Here is a 16,158-nt window from a genome sequence, read left to right on the forward strand (position 1 = left end):
CCCCGAAGTTACTCAACGGTTGTTTATCTTGTGACTCTTTCCTGGGTTTTCTATGTTAGGGAGGGGGTGTTACAATGCTGTGAACTAATGAATTGCCTCTGTTTATAGAAATGCGGTGATGTTCAATAATGATCTGATGGCAGATGTACATTTTGTGGTTGGGCCACCAGGTGGGACTCAGCGGTTGCCAGGACACAAAGTAAGCAACAGCTGCATTACTGGTTTCGCCCTGAGCTCTCCACAGAGGGACCCTCTCCCTGATCCCGGAACGGGGCTGGGCAGCTCGCAGGCAGTGCTTGGTTTCCCCCCATCACAGAGTAGGCACAACCTTTCCAGAGGGCCCTGGCCACGCTTGCTTTTTTTTTTTTGCCTTTGTTTCCTTCTACCCTGCTTTATATCCCCCACAAAAGCATGCCCTCTTCACTCCCCAGTCATGGGAAGTTGTTGTGATAGGTTTGGAAAGTCATATGCTGACCCTTCTCCTAGAAATCAGTTAGATATGCTTTTATTTATTTTATAATGAGGGACCTTGTGTATTAATCTGTGAAAGCCTTGATAATTAGCAGCACAGAGACTAGTTTGCATGAACTTCTGTCTTTTGCTTTCACAGCCAGATCCTCTGGACCTTGGCTTTGTCAGTAGAGCAGGTGTTAGGTACTCTGTGTTCACTAAAGCTGATCACTTTAGAGTGTTTTTCTGGAATAATTTGCTGAAAATGTTTTCAATTTGGTGCATGAAATAAGATTTCCCCTTCTCCACAGTACGTTTTAGCTGTTGGGAGCTCTGTGTTCCATGCAATGTTTTACGGAGAACTTGCCGAGGACAAAGATGAGATCCGAATACCAGATGTCGACCCTGCTGCTTTTCTCGCCATGCTGAAGTAAGCATCACACGTATGTTTGCAAAGAGTTTGTTTGTGCTGTGTTTGTGCTCTGCTGGCTTCACAGTTAAGTGTAACTTCCAGGTAATACAAAAGGGAGGCCGATGAAGAAAGAGGGTGCTGCTTTACCTAATATATGTTTTCAAAGAAAACTCCTGTGTGTCTTTCCATGGGAAGCATGTGGAAGGAAGCAGGAGTTTGTAATCACACCTTGGCGTGGGATCTGGGAGCAAGAGGCATACAGTGATTTCATCTTTAATGACTTATAATTAAAAATAGCTTTCTGGTTAGGGATTATCTAATAGAGTATGTTCTCTCTGTGTGTGAAGTCTTTAAGAACACATAAATTATATTTTGGTGTCACAGTTCCGGAAATTGTATGCATTATTTAAATCCTACCAGTTAGGAGGTTTTTAAGTTTTCTAGGAGTGATTGTCTCCTATCAGCAAATATAAAATTAATTATCTGATCTTGATGCACATGTACATACACATGCTCTCACATAAAGTCACATACCATTTCTCAGGGGTAAGAAGCATTTGCATTTTGTAGTAAAGGAGAAATTTTTGAAAGATTTGATTAATTTTCTATAGTTTTATATGGATTTGTTCCGAAAAACTTTAATTGGTCATTCAGAAATACAGTTATAAGATATACATTTATTTAAAAAATAGTTTTCTATCTCATGAATCTTTTTCAAAATCCAGTACATGTTAACCAGATAAACAGAATCTTCTTCTCTGACATGGGTTGATGCTGGAGAGTGTTATAGTCTACAGTGTGTGATTAGAGTCCAGTGATTATTCTAAGTGATGTTTAGGTGATTTTTGTTGAGCCTTATTCTAGCAGACCCAAGTGTATCAGAGTTCAAGGTTATATGCTCTTGTGGGGATGTTGAGTCATTGGAGTGCATTACAATGGATGTTGAAAAAAAATTATTCATTGGGTCAAGTTGGACAGTAATCCCACAAACAGTTAAAATGTTAATATATATTGTCTTCTGCCTACTGAAAAATAAGTATTATAGTTAATTCCTGAACTTTAAAGTGTTGTAATTCTTTATTTATAGTCTAGTTTTGAAATCCATCTGCTACTCTTTAGAACTTTCACAGTGGGAGAGGTTGGAAAATTAGAGGCAAATGAGCATGTAAAGTACCAAAACATAAACTAATCCACCACTTTCAACCAACAGAGACTTTATGACTTTTGTAATCTCTTAGAGATCTACTTGCAGAAACCTGTCTTACCTGTAGGAATTTTTGTGTGCTGTTTTTCCCCCGTGAAGTTAGCTTTGTATGTTTGACATTGTTTCTGTTGCAGAGGAGAATGCTGACACTAGTTTGGTGTTTCAGCGTCACTGTAGTCAAGTAGAGTGTTCTGTTGCTGCAGAAATATGTACATAATTAGAAAGCCCGAGTACTAGTCACAAAGTTCCATTTCACCAAAGCCGTTTGATTCATCATTTGACAAGCATCTTTTCTTATAAATGTGTTGCCTAGAATATATCTTGACACAGCTTTTAAAATTATACGTGCAGTCCACATAAAGCGGCGAGAATCAGAAGAATAGCAGGTGCCGTTTACTGCCGTGCCATGCTGGATCAGCACTGCATGATCACCTGGGCGAGCGGAGGCCAGGCTTGCTTCACCCCTGCCTTGTGGGTGAAGCACCAGGACTACTGGGAAGGGCGTTGTCAGGAAGGAAGAGAAGACTGCTCACTTGCCCATTCCAGGGTGAGAGCTGCAAAGTGCTGACCGTGCTGCAGAGTCCTCCTGCGGTCCCCATGCTCCGGGCAGAGCATCGCTGCTTCGGGTATTTTGTCCAGCAGTCTTGCCATCTTGCCAGTAGCTGTCTTAGTCTCAGAGACAAGGAAGGGCTTCCTCGGCGCAAAAATGCAGCTTCCATTTGTGATTGCGGTCCTTTTTCTCATTGCCATCCTTATATTTTTTGTATTTTCTTCCAGAAGCCCTCTAATTTCTTGTTTCACTAAGGAAAACTTAATAGCAAGTTGCTAAACACCTTAGCTAGAAATTTTTAAAAAATTATGTTTATTAGTATGTATTTTTCACCTGTGTGCAGTTCTCACTGACTTATCTCTTGATCAACAATAGAATATGAAAGAAGCAGATGATTTCTACCTTGACATACCATCCTGGGAGATTGCCACTGTCCCCTAAAACAATAAGAAGTGTCTCCTGAAATACAGACACTTGAGAGAAGCACACAAATAGTGCATATTTAGACTTTATTTGTCTTTTAATTAAATATATCTAGAAATAATGTATTCTTTAATTCTGAAGGTGGAAGGAATGTGTGGAGGAGAGGAAAGAATTTAGAGTTTAAAAAAAGAGCAGATACAAAGCCTGCATTGGATTCTACATAAAGTTAACTGTGAGATAGCATCAAGCATCGAAGCCCATACTTAAAAATCCATTGAACTTGGGACTACTTGAAAAATATCTTTTTAAGATCAGATTTTATTTTGTGCTTCAGGAAAATCCAAGTCATTCTTAATTAAAAGCATTAAGATGCAATCATTGCTAACATTATAGTATTAAAGATATTTGTTTTCATCTGAATGCACAGAAACACTTTTAAGTAAAACTATATACATATATTTCTCCTAAAACATGGGGATTATTTCTAATATAATACAGTGTATATATATATATATATATAATTTTGCTATTTTTTCCCTAATATTAATTGTCTTTGATCTCAGTCCTTTCTCAAACAGTTCTCGAATCCTCAATTTCTGCCCCCCCTCCCCCCCCCCCTTTGAGAGGACAGGGAACATAGCTTTAAAATAGAGGCTAGAATAATTACATGAAGTTAATGTCTTTAATTATACACACTTTGTACTAAATTGAAGTGTTGATGATTTATGAATGTATTTCAGATGTTGCTGTAATGTCTAATCATTTTTGTAATAACTGTCACTTAAAGATGATTTTCTTGGAACTAACTTGAAAGTAGCTGCATCTTTTCTTGCTGGACACAGTCATTTGGTGAAAATTCGATTTACACGCCGGACTCTTTCTTGCAGATACATCTATTGTGATGAAATTGACTTGGCTGCTGACACGGTCTTGGCCACTCTTTATGCTGCCAAAAAGTACATCGTCCCTCACCTCGCCAGGGCCTGCGTCAATTTCCTGGAGACCAGCCTGAGTGCCAAGAACGCCTGTGTGCTCCTGTCCCAGAGCTGTTTGTTCGAGGAGCCGGACCTCACCCAGCGCTGCTGGGAGGTGATCGACGCCCAGGCCGAGCTGGCGCTCAAGTCCGAGGGGTTCTGCGACATCGACTTCCAGACCCTGGAAAGCATCCTCCGCAGGGAAACTCTGAATGCCAAAGAAATTGTGGTCTTCGAGGCCGCTCTCAACTGGGCTGAGGTGGAATGCCAGCGACAGGATCTGGCTTTGAGCATTGAGAACAAGCGCAAGGTGCTGGGCAAGGCGCTCTACTTGATCCGCATCCCGACCATGGCCCTGGACGATTTCGCCAACGGTGCTGCACAGTCCGGCGTCTTGACTCTGAACGAGACCAACGACATCTTCCTCTGGTACACGGCGGCCAAGAAGCCCGAGCTGCAGTTCGTGAGCAAGGCCCGCAAAGGGCTGGTGCCTCAGCGCTGCCACCGCTTCCAGTCCTGCGCCTACCGGAGCAACCAGTGGCGCTACCGGGGCCGCTGTGACAGCATCCAGTTCGCCGTGGACAAGAGGGTCTTCATCGCGGGCTTCGGGCTGTATGGCTCCAGCTGCGGCTCGGCCGAGTACAGCGCCAAGATCGAGCTCAAGCGGCAGGGCGTGGTCCTGGGGCAGAACCTCAGCAAGTACTTCTCGGACGGCTCGAGCAGCACGTTCCCTGTGTGGTTCGAGTACCCGGTGCAGATCGAGCCGGACACATTCTACACGGCCAGCGTCATCCTGGACGGCAACGAGCTCAGCTACTTCGGGCAGGAGGGCATGACGGAGGTGCAGTGCGGCAAGGTCACCGTGCAGTTCCAGTGCTCGTCGGACAGCACCAACGGCACGGGCGTGCAGGGCGGCCAGATCCCCGAGCTCATCTTCTACGCCTGAGCGCTCCAGCTCCCGCTTCACGCTCAGCTCGGCCGCAGCCAGCCGTCGGCGCGGGCTGTTCGTAAGGAACAGAGCTATGCGCCGGTTCTGATTTCTTTCAGCCTTTTTCGTTATGTACAGGCAAAAATGCAGCACTCAGCTTTTAACTGTATGTCGGAAAGCCAAATTCTTAGCAAGGCTTGTGGTTCTTAGAGTTGCACCTATCCACCCAGGGAGATTTTGCATTCTTTTCCGACTGCCCCACTGACCTCCCAGTTTAAGAAGATTTTTGGATCACCTCAGATTTCCTTTTGGGCTTTATTTTGACAAAGAGAAAGAAATACTCTAAAGTAACAGTAGCAATTATTTTTAAACGGAAACCCTCCCTCTCCCCAAACAGATAAACCTCAGTGTACAATTTTGAAAGACATTTTGCTTGATAATAAGTAATAATTTAGAAAGTAGACAGTAGTCATCTTTACCTTCTTATTTCCTTTTAAATATTTTGGGCATTTGCTTTTGGACATTGCTTTTTCTTAAATCCTAAATTCATAAGTTTGTCAAGTTTTTAAACTGCAGCTGTCAACGGAAGGTAAAACAAGTAAGAAATGGAAGTTTTAGATCACGACTTTTGCTACAAGCAGATTTGTGTTCTTTTAGTTTAGACAGGCAATTCCAGTACAGAGGCTTCTTTCGGAAGTAACTAAATTGCAAAACTTTATTGTCAACTAGAGAAAAATTGCAGGTCTGTTAATTGAAACTCAAATAGTCTTAAAAGGAAGCCTGAAAAAGTCCCACATGACAAATAGTTCAATTGATGGCACATTATAATCCAGAGTTTGAAAAAGTCAAGCTCTTTTCTCCCTGCTTAGCTTCTGATCCCTGCCACTTGCTGGTTTTCAAAAGTTGTACTGTATAGAATTCCTATTCCCCCATTCCCATGAAAAGAGGACCAAACGATTTCTTCAGATGAATAGAATAACGGTTAGTTTTGTAGTGCCACATGTTAAAGTAATAAGATACTTTATGCATTGATTTTTTATTTTTAATCTGAAATATATTTTACTTAATCTGCTTTGACCACACTGTCTCTTCTTCGTTAATTATGATTCTGTCCCATTCCTGGACTGCTAGAATCTGGCCTGTGACCATCTGAACGAGCCATATATGCCTGCAGGGTTTTTAAAAAGTGGTCTGGAGTAGTAAACTCGATGATACCTTAATGTTCAGTGCCTCAGCATCACATCCAGTTCTCTCTTTTTTGTTTTTTTCCCATGGATAGTGTAAACAAAGGCGGGAAAAGCTCGTCAAAACATTCTCCTTCACAAAGGCTTGTGCTGGCTTAGTGCCCGTGACCCTAGTGGTGTACACTGTGGTCGCTCCCAGTTGAAGTATCCACGTGTTTCTGGGCAACTTTTCTGCCCAGTGTGATCCTGAGATGGCTTCCCCGCCACCCAGAGTGTGGTCCCTGGCCACCTCCTTCTCCTGTTCTGAGCCCGAAGCTGGCTCTGGAGCGGGGGCTAGTCCCGGGGTGGGTGTGTGCGTGGGTGCCCGTGCGCATGCGGTGCGCGCCGGCTCAGGAGCTGTCTCCTGCTGCCCGGCCAGCGGGGCTGGGACAGAAGGGGCCCCCTGCCGGGCCCACCCGGCCCGCAGAGGGGGACTGCCTGTGCTTCCGGGCCGCTTCTCTCCCGTAGACGTGGGCTGCTGCTTCGGCCAGCTTCCCCGATGGAGAAAAACACTGGATTACAGAAATGTTTTAATCATTTTTGCCCTTACCCATGTCTGTTAGCATGGAGGTTCAGAAGCTGTTACCAGTGATTAACAGATGCGTGCTCCCAGGACAAGCTTCCCAAATTATCTAACAGTTATTTCTTATTAGCAAGATGACAGGCAGTAGTTGTGGCAAACCGTCTATGAAACGGAGGTAGGTTTTCAATTAAAAAAATACTTCTACAAAGGGTTTTGTTTATAAATTATGGTTAAACATTTCGGTAACTCATAGCTACCTTGCAATTGGTAGACTGTAGATTTACCTGATTGGAAGGCACTTATTTATAAGCCAGAGGAGAAGAAACTTTTTAGTACTAATTTCATCATACTAGATTGTTTTGGAGGGGAGTGTGATAACCTTGTTCATTCAGTAACACCCACGATCAGTGCTCCTATTAGTAGCTACCCTCCAGAGGCTGGGAATCTGCTGGGTGAGAGCCCCATGAGATCCTATATACTGGGTATGGAAGAACTTAATTTTATGATAATTGCTGTCACTTGAAGAAAAATAAAAAAACCGTCATCTCATTGGCTGGTGCCAAGAGCTGTGGTATAAATTTGAAGATTGTATTTAAAATAAGAAAATGTTATCTTTTAAATGCTATTCTCCCTTCTGCATTTTCAATGACATGGAATTAAGGCTAATATGCTTGCTTTATTTTCTTTGGTAATCTCAAATTTTGTAGCTTTCAAAACTAGAAACCATTGTTCTGACAAGGCAGGCAACTGCAATGCATAAACACAATTTTATTAAACACTGCCCTGTAGATGCTTTTCCCCACGTATCTGGCAGTCTTTGTTGTTGTTTATATCCTGGGGATAAGGGGAACTAGGCTAGCAGTTCTAATGTAACATTCTTTAAGCATATCTTAATATAGTATTTAAGTAAATGGTCTAATTTCTACATAATTATTGCACTGAACTGTCTTTTTTTTTAAGGTGTCTAAATAAGCTTGCTAATTCAAGACACTAGCCAGTTGTGCATCAGAGTGCTTGAATTCAGGAGCTTACCGCATTATTTATGAAGGAAAAATATATAAATATGAAGTACCTCATGTTGAATGTTATTGTACTGTATTTTTAATGTAACAGTGCAGATCTTGTTAGACACATGAATGTGTGTAATCATGTTAAATGCAAATAAAATAAAACCGGTTCATATATTTGTCTTCCTTAACATTTTTGTAGGTTCCTTAAAGTAGTAAAAAAACCCATTCTGGCATTTTGGTGCCACTTAACCGTTTTAGAGATGGTTTTTTCAGGAGCATTTGTTTGCTAAGCTAACACATATCATTGATCCCTAAAGAAGTAAAAATCCGGTAAAGAATAATAGAATAATGAATATGTTAATTGGTTGCATTGTTGAAAACCTGAGTGTTAAGTCGATGCACGAGAGTGAGTGGATGCGTTTATGTTCCAGTTGCGGAACTTTGTAGTTGGCTGGTATTCTGATGGCTTAGTTGCTCACATGCCTGTAGAGCTCCCTGAGCTCACTGCTGTTGATGGCAGATCACATCTAGCATTAGCGTGGCCAGTGCTGCTTATCCCTGCTGTTATAATAGCTTACACTAGGAATAAAGATCAGTGTGACATGACAGTGATGAATATAATTTTATGTCTTCAACTGGTTTTCCATTATATTTCCCTATATCAAGTACATTTATATACACACATAACTATATACATGTATTTTTTTTTCACTATAACTTTGTTACTTATATACTAGAGTTTATTGTAAAGCCCTGTGTATTTGCTTAACTACTTCATCTACCCTTAGTTCAGTTTCTATAACATACCTGCTCAAAGAAATTTTGGAATTATTCCATAGAATAAGAGAACTGGAAATACCCATTCTCATCAGCTTAATTACCACCTGAATTGCAAAGGTCTTTAATCCAGCAGAGTCTTAGCCTTTATGTCCTCTCTGGCGCTCTTTAAGCTTAACCCACATGTGTTTGTTTTCAATATCCCAAGACAATTCAAAATGATCCTCCTTTATTTTTGGTACTCAGAATCAACACTTCACTGAAATTACACTTTCTTCCCAATGACTCTGACTTCCCTACAAAAGCCATAGACTTAACGTTGAGGAGGAAAAAACAAAAACAGAGAACAGGAAGGAGAAAAATTACTCCTGAGGAAGTAAGTAGCATGAAACTTAGAGGCCAAAACAAGCAAGTGACTCTGAGAGCCTGCAGTATCTTGATTAGAGAGGGCTTTGTGTGCCTTTGAGGTGCTGCAGTAGAAGATGACTATATTTTTTGATTTCTAATCAATACGTTTCAGCATATTTTCTAAGCCATTTACATTTATTGGTTAGCTACTTTCTTTGCTCAAAACTTCATGTTATCCTCCATTTTTTTAAGAAAAGATCATCTGACAAAACTAAAACCAGGGGGAAATTTCCACAATAGAATCACTTTGTTTATTTCTATAACTACCCTAAGGGCTGGTGAGAAAAGTCTCTCAACCAAGATACAGTTCGGTAAGTGTAAAGAAATTATTTGTGAGGAAGACAATGGTTGCCTTGGTCACACACACACACCACGCAGTATATGACGGTAGCATCTGTAGGTGAGTCACTGAAGAGTCTGGGTGCGTTTGCCTAACGTAGGCACCCCCTCTGTTGTTTCATCTCGGCCTTTTTGAGTGGGAGCGGTGGGGAAGGTACCATTCCTATTTATGCAGATCTTAAATGTCCTTATAATGGTAGTTTTCTATTTGCCTGTTTACTTAAATGTCCATTGGACAGCAGTTGTACCAGCAGATGCTACTGTTTTATACTTGGCCATCTGAAAAGCCAAATATCAAGAGAGATAGTTAAACAGAAAACCCACCATTTACTTTGTCAAATCCATACTTTGTGTATAGGATATAGTTAACGTTTCCTGTTAAACTGCTACCCCTGAATCGTTGGTTTGTTCCCACTAACTCCAGTAGTAACCAAGCTGAGTTGTAAGACGAGGCGCTGTGCTTTAGATGGCAGGGATGATTTTTTCACTTCATGCAGCAGCAGTACAGAAATTGTTTCAAAATGGAGGTGTATTTTTTTTGTTTTTATGACTTTGATGAACAGTTTGTATTCAGTAGACCATCTCTTTCACATCAGTTTATTTTTAGAAGAATGAAACTATACCTGGAAAATTTTTTAAAGTCATACTAGTGGGCTTGTTAATTTAATTTTGTACTTTTTAACTTATTGAAGTATAGTTGATCTACAGTGTTATTAGCTTTTGCTGTACAGCTACAGTCACACACACATATGTGTGTGTACATATATACACATATGCTGCTGCTGCTGCTAAGTCACTTAAGTCCTGTCTGACTCTGTGCGACCCCATAGACGGCAGCCCACCAGGCTCCTCCGTCCATGGGATTTTCCAGGCAAGAGTACTGGAGTGGGGTGCCATCGCCTATATATGTAAATATACAAATGCCAAAGAATGCTCAAACTACTGCATGATTGCACTCATCTCACATGCTAGCAAAGTATTGCTCAAAATTCTCCAAGCCAGGCTTCAACAGTATGTGAACCGTGAATTTCCAGATGTTCAAGCTGGATTTAGAAAAGGCAGAGGAACCAGAGATCAAATTGCCAACATCCACTGGATCATGGAAAAAGAAAGAGAGTTCCAGAAAAACATCTATTTCTGCTTTATTGACTATGGCAAAGCCTTTGACTGTGTGGATCACAACAAAGTGGAAAGTACTTAAAGAGATGGGAATACCAGACCACCTGACCTGCCTCCTGAGAAATCTGTATGCAAGTCAGGAAGCAACATTTAGAACTGGACATGGAACAATAGACTGGTTCCAAATCGGGAAAGGGGTACATCAAGGCTGTATATTGTCACCCTGCTTACTTAACTTATATGCAGAGTACATCATGAGAAATGCTGGACTGGATGAAGCACAAGCTGGAATCAAGATTGCCAGGAGAAATATCAATCACCTCACATATGCAGATGACACCACCCTTACGGCAGAAAGTGAAGAGGAACTAAAAAGCCTCTTGATGAAAGTGAAAGAAGAGAGTGAAAAGTTGGCTTAAAGCTCAACATTCAGAAGACTTAAGATCATGGCATCTGGTCCCATCACTTCATGGCAAATAGTTGGGGAAACAATAGAAACAGTGGCAGACTTTATTTTGGGGGGCTCCAAAATCACTGCAGATGGTGACTGCAGCCATGCAATTAAAAGACACTCCTTGGAAGAAAAGTTAGAACCAACCTAGACAGCATATTAAAAAGCAAAGACATTACTTTGCCAGTAAAGGTCTGTCTAGTCAAAGTGATGGTTTTTCCAGTAGTCATGTATGGATGTGACAGTTGGACTATAAAGCTAGCTGAGCACTGAAGAATTGATGCTTTTGAACTGTGGTGTTGGAGAAGACTTGAGAGTCCCTTGGACAGAAAGGAGATCCAACCAATCCATCCTAAAGGAAATCAGTCCTGAATATTCATTGGAAGGACTGATGCTGAAGCTGAAACTCCAATACTTTGGCCACCTGATGTGACGAGCTGACTCATATGAAAAGACCCTGATAATTTATGCAGATATTTATGCAGATCTTAAATGTCCTTATAATGGTAGTTTTCTATTTGCCTGTTTACTTAAATGTCCATTGGACAGCAGTTGTACCAGCAGATGCTACTGTTCGCTGATGTTGGGAAAGGTTGAGGGCAGGAGGAGAAGGGGATGACAGAGTATGAGACAGTTGGATGGCATCACCAACTCAATGGACATGAGTTTGATTAAACTCTGGGAGTTGGTGGTGGACAGGGGGGCCTGGCGTGCTGCAGTCCATGGGGTCACAAAGAGTTGGACACAACTGAGCAACTGAGCTGAACACATACATTCTTTTTCCATTATGGCTTACTATAGAGTGTTGGGGAATACAATTCCCTGTGCTATACAGCAGGACCTTGTTATTTATTCATTCTTTATAGCAGTTTGCATCTGATCATCTCAAGCTCCCAGTCCATCCTACCCCCACCCCCTTCCTCTTGGCAACCACAAGTCTGTGCTTTATCTGTGAGTCTATTTCTGTTTCAGAGAGAAGTTCACTTACGTTATATTTTAGATTCCACATGTAAGCCTTATCACATGGTATTCTCCTTCAGACTTGATTTAGTATGATAATCTCTAGGTCCATCTGTGTTGCTTCCAGTGGCATTATTTCATTCTTTTTTATGGCTGAGTAGTATTTCACTGTGTGTACACCACATCTCTATCCACTCATCTGTTGATGGACAGTTAGGTTGCTTCCTTGTCTTTGCTATTGCAAATACTGCTGCTATGAATATAGTATATTTTTGAATTATCTTTCTTTTATATTTTAGTATTACAGTTTTCTCCAGATACTTGCTCAAGGGTGAAATTGCTAAATCATATGGCAACACTAGTTTTTTATGGAAAATTCCACACTGTTTTCCATAGTGGCTGTACCAATTTACGTTGCCCCCAGCAGTGTAGCAGGGTTCTCTTTTCTTCACACCCTCTCCAGCATATTGGCCATTCTGACTGATTTGAGGCATTACCTCATTGAAGGCCTTGTTCATTTTAACAAGAAGTGTTGCAGTAAGTCTTCATGACCAGTATAGAGCATAAAGACTGTTTTGCAAGAAACTAGAAAAGTACAAAATAATATTTTGATATGTAGCAGTCTTCACTGTGTCTGTACAATTTGCATTTTCCTTCCTAAGCTATTATGTTCAAAAGGTAATCAAAAGGAAGATAATAACTATTTAAGGAAGCTTCAAATAATCTTTCAAAGCTTGAAATGGAGAGTACCACCTTCTGCTATATAGTAGAATCCATAAAATCACACTTCTGAGATTCTTTACATCTTAGAGAATTTTCACTTTTGTGCTTCCCTTAACCAGCTCCAAACTTAAATTTTTTTTCTGCACCTTGTCCAGTAGTGCAGAAACACTCAGAACACCTGAGCCTTATCCAGTTCAAAACTCAAGAAAAATTTCAATTCTGAGAATATTTGGAGGCATTAGTGGACTAAGGAATTTTAGTATTGTAGCTTCCCAGGACGGAGAAGGCAATGGCACCCCACTCCAGTACTCTTGCCTGGAAAATCCCATGGACAGAGGAGCCTGATAGGCTGCAGTTCACGGGGTCGCAAAGAGTCAGACTCAACTGAGCGACTTCACTTTCACTTTTCACTTTCATGCACTGGAGAAGGAAATGGCAACCCACTCCAATGTTCTTGCCTGGAGAATCCCAGGGACGGGGGAGCCTGGTGGGCTGCCATCTATGGGGTCGCAAAGAGTCGGACACGACTGAAGTGACTTAGCAGCAGCAGCAGCAGCAGCTTCCCAGGAAAGATAGGTTTAATGAATCATTCGGGGGGTTAACTCAACGTTCATTCATTCATTGACCATTCATGGATCCTTGGCTTCATCCCAGGCATAAGGTGCTAGGAAACAAGTGCTTTCAGCAGCTTCTGGTTCAGTGCAGTGCTGCCCTCCTGTTAGCGCCAAGCGTTGTGCACGGCTGCCTCCACCCGCAGAAGTGCTGATACGGTGGCTATTGAGTGGAGCCTCGGAAACTGCCTCTCCTGGGAGCATGCACATGATGCTGACTGACAGCCTTGTCTGCAGATCACACTTTGCGTAGCTCCCACCTACCTCTGGTAGAAGAAAAAGTGATGCTGAGCTGGACTTTGAAGGATGTGTTAGAATCATCTAGTGAAGACTCATGACACAAATTAGAAGGGAAGGAATAAGGATTGGGGCTTTCCATGTGGTGCTGATGGTAAAGAACCCTGTTAATGCAAGAGACATGAGACGCGGGTTTGATCCTGGGTTGGGAAGATTTCCCTGGAGGAGGAAATGGCAACCCAATATTCTTGCCTGGAGAATTCCATGGACAGAAGAGTCTGGTGGGCTACCATCCATAGGGTCACAGAGTGGGACACAACTGAAGTGACTTAGCACACACACACACAGATAGGGATGAAGGGAAATCCAGAGGAGAGAGCAGAGGGGTAGTATTGGAAACAGCTTAATACAGCTCACGTAAAGGGCACCTATGAGAGAACAAGAGCGCCTCCTGTGTGCCAGCTGTGGTACAGGATAATGAACTGGGCAGGCACGGGGAGCACTTATACGTTTGGCTGAATTACTGGCTTTCATCTGCAGAATAAAGCAGTGACACTGAAGATATTTGAGATAGATAAGGCAGCAGTTTCTTGTTTTAAAACCATTTTTCTGAACTTTAGGAAGGCCAGCCTGGATCAGATTAGAGGCAGGAGGAGAGGGTGGACCTATGAGTAATGCATGCAAAGATCAAAGAAGGCTGGGGAATGGAGAGGAGGATGAGGATTCCAGAGGAACAGAGGAGAGACAGTCGGGGTCTGTGGCTGCAACATCCAGGCAGAAGCGGGCTTGTGAGACTGGAGTGAAGCCTCTTGTCTTATATTTACCTTTATGGAGAGGGAAAGAAAACAGCTTTTATTCTACCATCCTCTATAGATGGTTTATAGGTACCCATCCTTGATTCTAAGATTCTTTTCAGTTCAGTTCAGTCGCTCAGTCATGTCCAACTCTTTGCAACCCCATGGACTGCAGCACACCAGGCCTCCCTGTCCATCACCAACTCCTGGAATTTACTCACACTCAAGTCCATCGAGTTGGTGATGCCATCCAACCATCTCATCCTCTGTCGTCCCCTTCTCCTGCCTTCAGTCTTTCCCAGCATCAGGGTCTTTTCCAGTGAGTCAGCTCTTCACATCAGGTGGCCAAAGTATTGGAGTTTCAGCTTCAACATTAGTCCTCCCAGTGAACACTCAGGACTTTTTAGGAAGAAGAAATACAAGAGAGACCACTTAGAGTGCTGGTTCATAACAGGCTGCAGGAAGACTACCTGGATTTGAAGCTCTAATTGCATGTGGCTTCAGGCAAGTTACTTAACCTCTCTGAGCCTCAGTTCTCTTAAGGCAGTAATAACTGCTTCCTCACAAAGTTATGTTGATGATTAAATAAATTAATATTTCTAAAGAGCTTATGACAGTACCTGGCAAACAGGAAGCATCATTATAGTATTATGTGAAACCAAATATAAAAGGCCACAAATGAAACCCATGCATTTTCCTCTTATGTATGCTTGTATGAAAACCAGTTTGCACACACTTTTAACAAGTCGTCAGTGCTGAAAATTAAAGTCATTTTGTTGCTATCCTTTAAAATATCCAGTGACTAGGAGTATATAAAGTTACAAGGAGCTGTGTTGTTGTGAAATTCTCATATTGTAACTGAATTTTTAATAATTATTTAAATTCTGTGATGGTAATGAGAGGCAAATGAGATAGATGGATTCTAGTGTATCAGTGGCTTCTGTGCTAGGAAATTATCTAGGATTCTTCAGAAAAGTACCCTGGAAAAGCTGGGTGTGAGAGTACTTGGTGAGTTTTTGAAATACCTTTTGAAGACATTTTCCAGGAGGAGTCTGTTTTGCAGGTAAAAGAATAGCCCCCTTTCCTAGTTCTGCTAGAGTCAAAGTAAGCTCTTTTCTTGGCTAAGAGTCTTAGACAATTTTGGATATAACCCCTTCTCCAAATATTTGGGAATTAAAATGGGTTTTAGCTTTGACATTATTTGCTGTGTGTTGAGAGCAGGTTTGACCTTTATTATGAGTGATGTGACTATTACAGGGACTGTTTCAATGGCTGATTGTTTTCACTCGGGTAAACACAGGTGTGTCAGGAGCCCTGGCAGCTGAGTCGTGTCCCCCGAGGGTGGCACTCCACCGCCCCCCCCCACTACTATACACCCATCTGCAGGATCAGTGCTGGGCCCTGGTTTCCCAGAAGTTCATTTCTGATCCCTTTCTTCTGTATTCTCTGTTTTACAAAATATTACTTCAGGAGCCTCACCCCCAGAGGTTCTCTTTTAGGGGCCAGTCACTTCTTTGCAAAGCTGACAGCATGAATGAGTGACTCTGACGCCCATGAAAGGTTGAGAACCCCTGGTGTAGATAAGTTGTGCTAAAACTTTTACACACGTGCACATCTAGCTTCTGCACTCTGTTCCCTGCTGGGGACTCCGGCATCACACACACCCTGAAATCGGTCTGATGCTTATGTTCTGAAACCGTGGGCGCTGCAGTGAACCCCAAATGCAACCAAACCACTGTTGGTGGCGTTAGTGGATGAAATAAATGCGGGCTTTCAGAAGGCCCAGTCTCTGATTCCCTGACCTCTTGACCCTGACCTCTGCCCCGTTGGGCTCACTCGTGTCAATCTCCCTGTACCCCAGCCCTCTAACCTGTGCCCCAAACTTTAGAGACCCAGCTCTTTCATCAATGTCTGGCTCACGGACCATGCCACTTGTTTAAGTTCAGATCACCATTAACTGGTGTCAGTGCCTGCCCTCGTTTGGGATTCCAGTTCTCAGCCCTTTCTCTGGAACATTCCACCTCCTTCAGGAGTATGCTGGC

General features: G+C 42.3%; 1 protein-coding gene across 3 annotated transcripts in view; it reads left to right on the top strand.

The window, feature by feature from the left end:
- The window catches only part of BTBD3 (BTB domain containing 3), a 33,324-nt gene extending 25,455 nt beyond the window's left edge, over positions 1–7,869 (top strand). For all 3 annotated transcript variants that reach the window (XM_070800698.1, XM_070800697.1, XM_019972880.2), the window contains 3 exons: positions 109–199; positions 762–880; positions 3,927–7,869. In XM_070800698.1, the coding sequence (XP_070656799.1) occupies positions 109–199; positions 762–880; positions 3,927–4,959 (1,243 nt within the window). In that variant the 3' untranslated portion in view covers positions 4,960–7,869. The remainder of the gene's footprint in view (positions 1–108; positions 200–761; positions 881–3,926) is intronic.
- The last annotated feature ends 8,289 nt before the right edge of the window (positions 7,870–16,158 follow it).

Source organism: Bos indicus, chromosome 13 (genome assembly GCF_029378745.1).
Source record: "Bos indicus isolate NIAB-ARS_2022 breed Sahiwal x Tharparkar chromosome 13, NIAB-ARS_B.indTharparkar_mat_pri_1.0, whole genome shotgun sequence".
Classification (NCBI taxonomy): Eukaryota; Metazoa; Chordata; class Mammalia; order Artiodactyla; family Bovidae; genus Bos; species Bos indicus.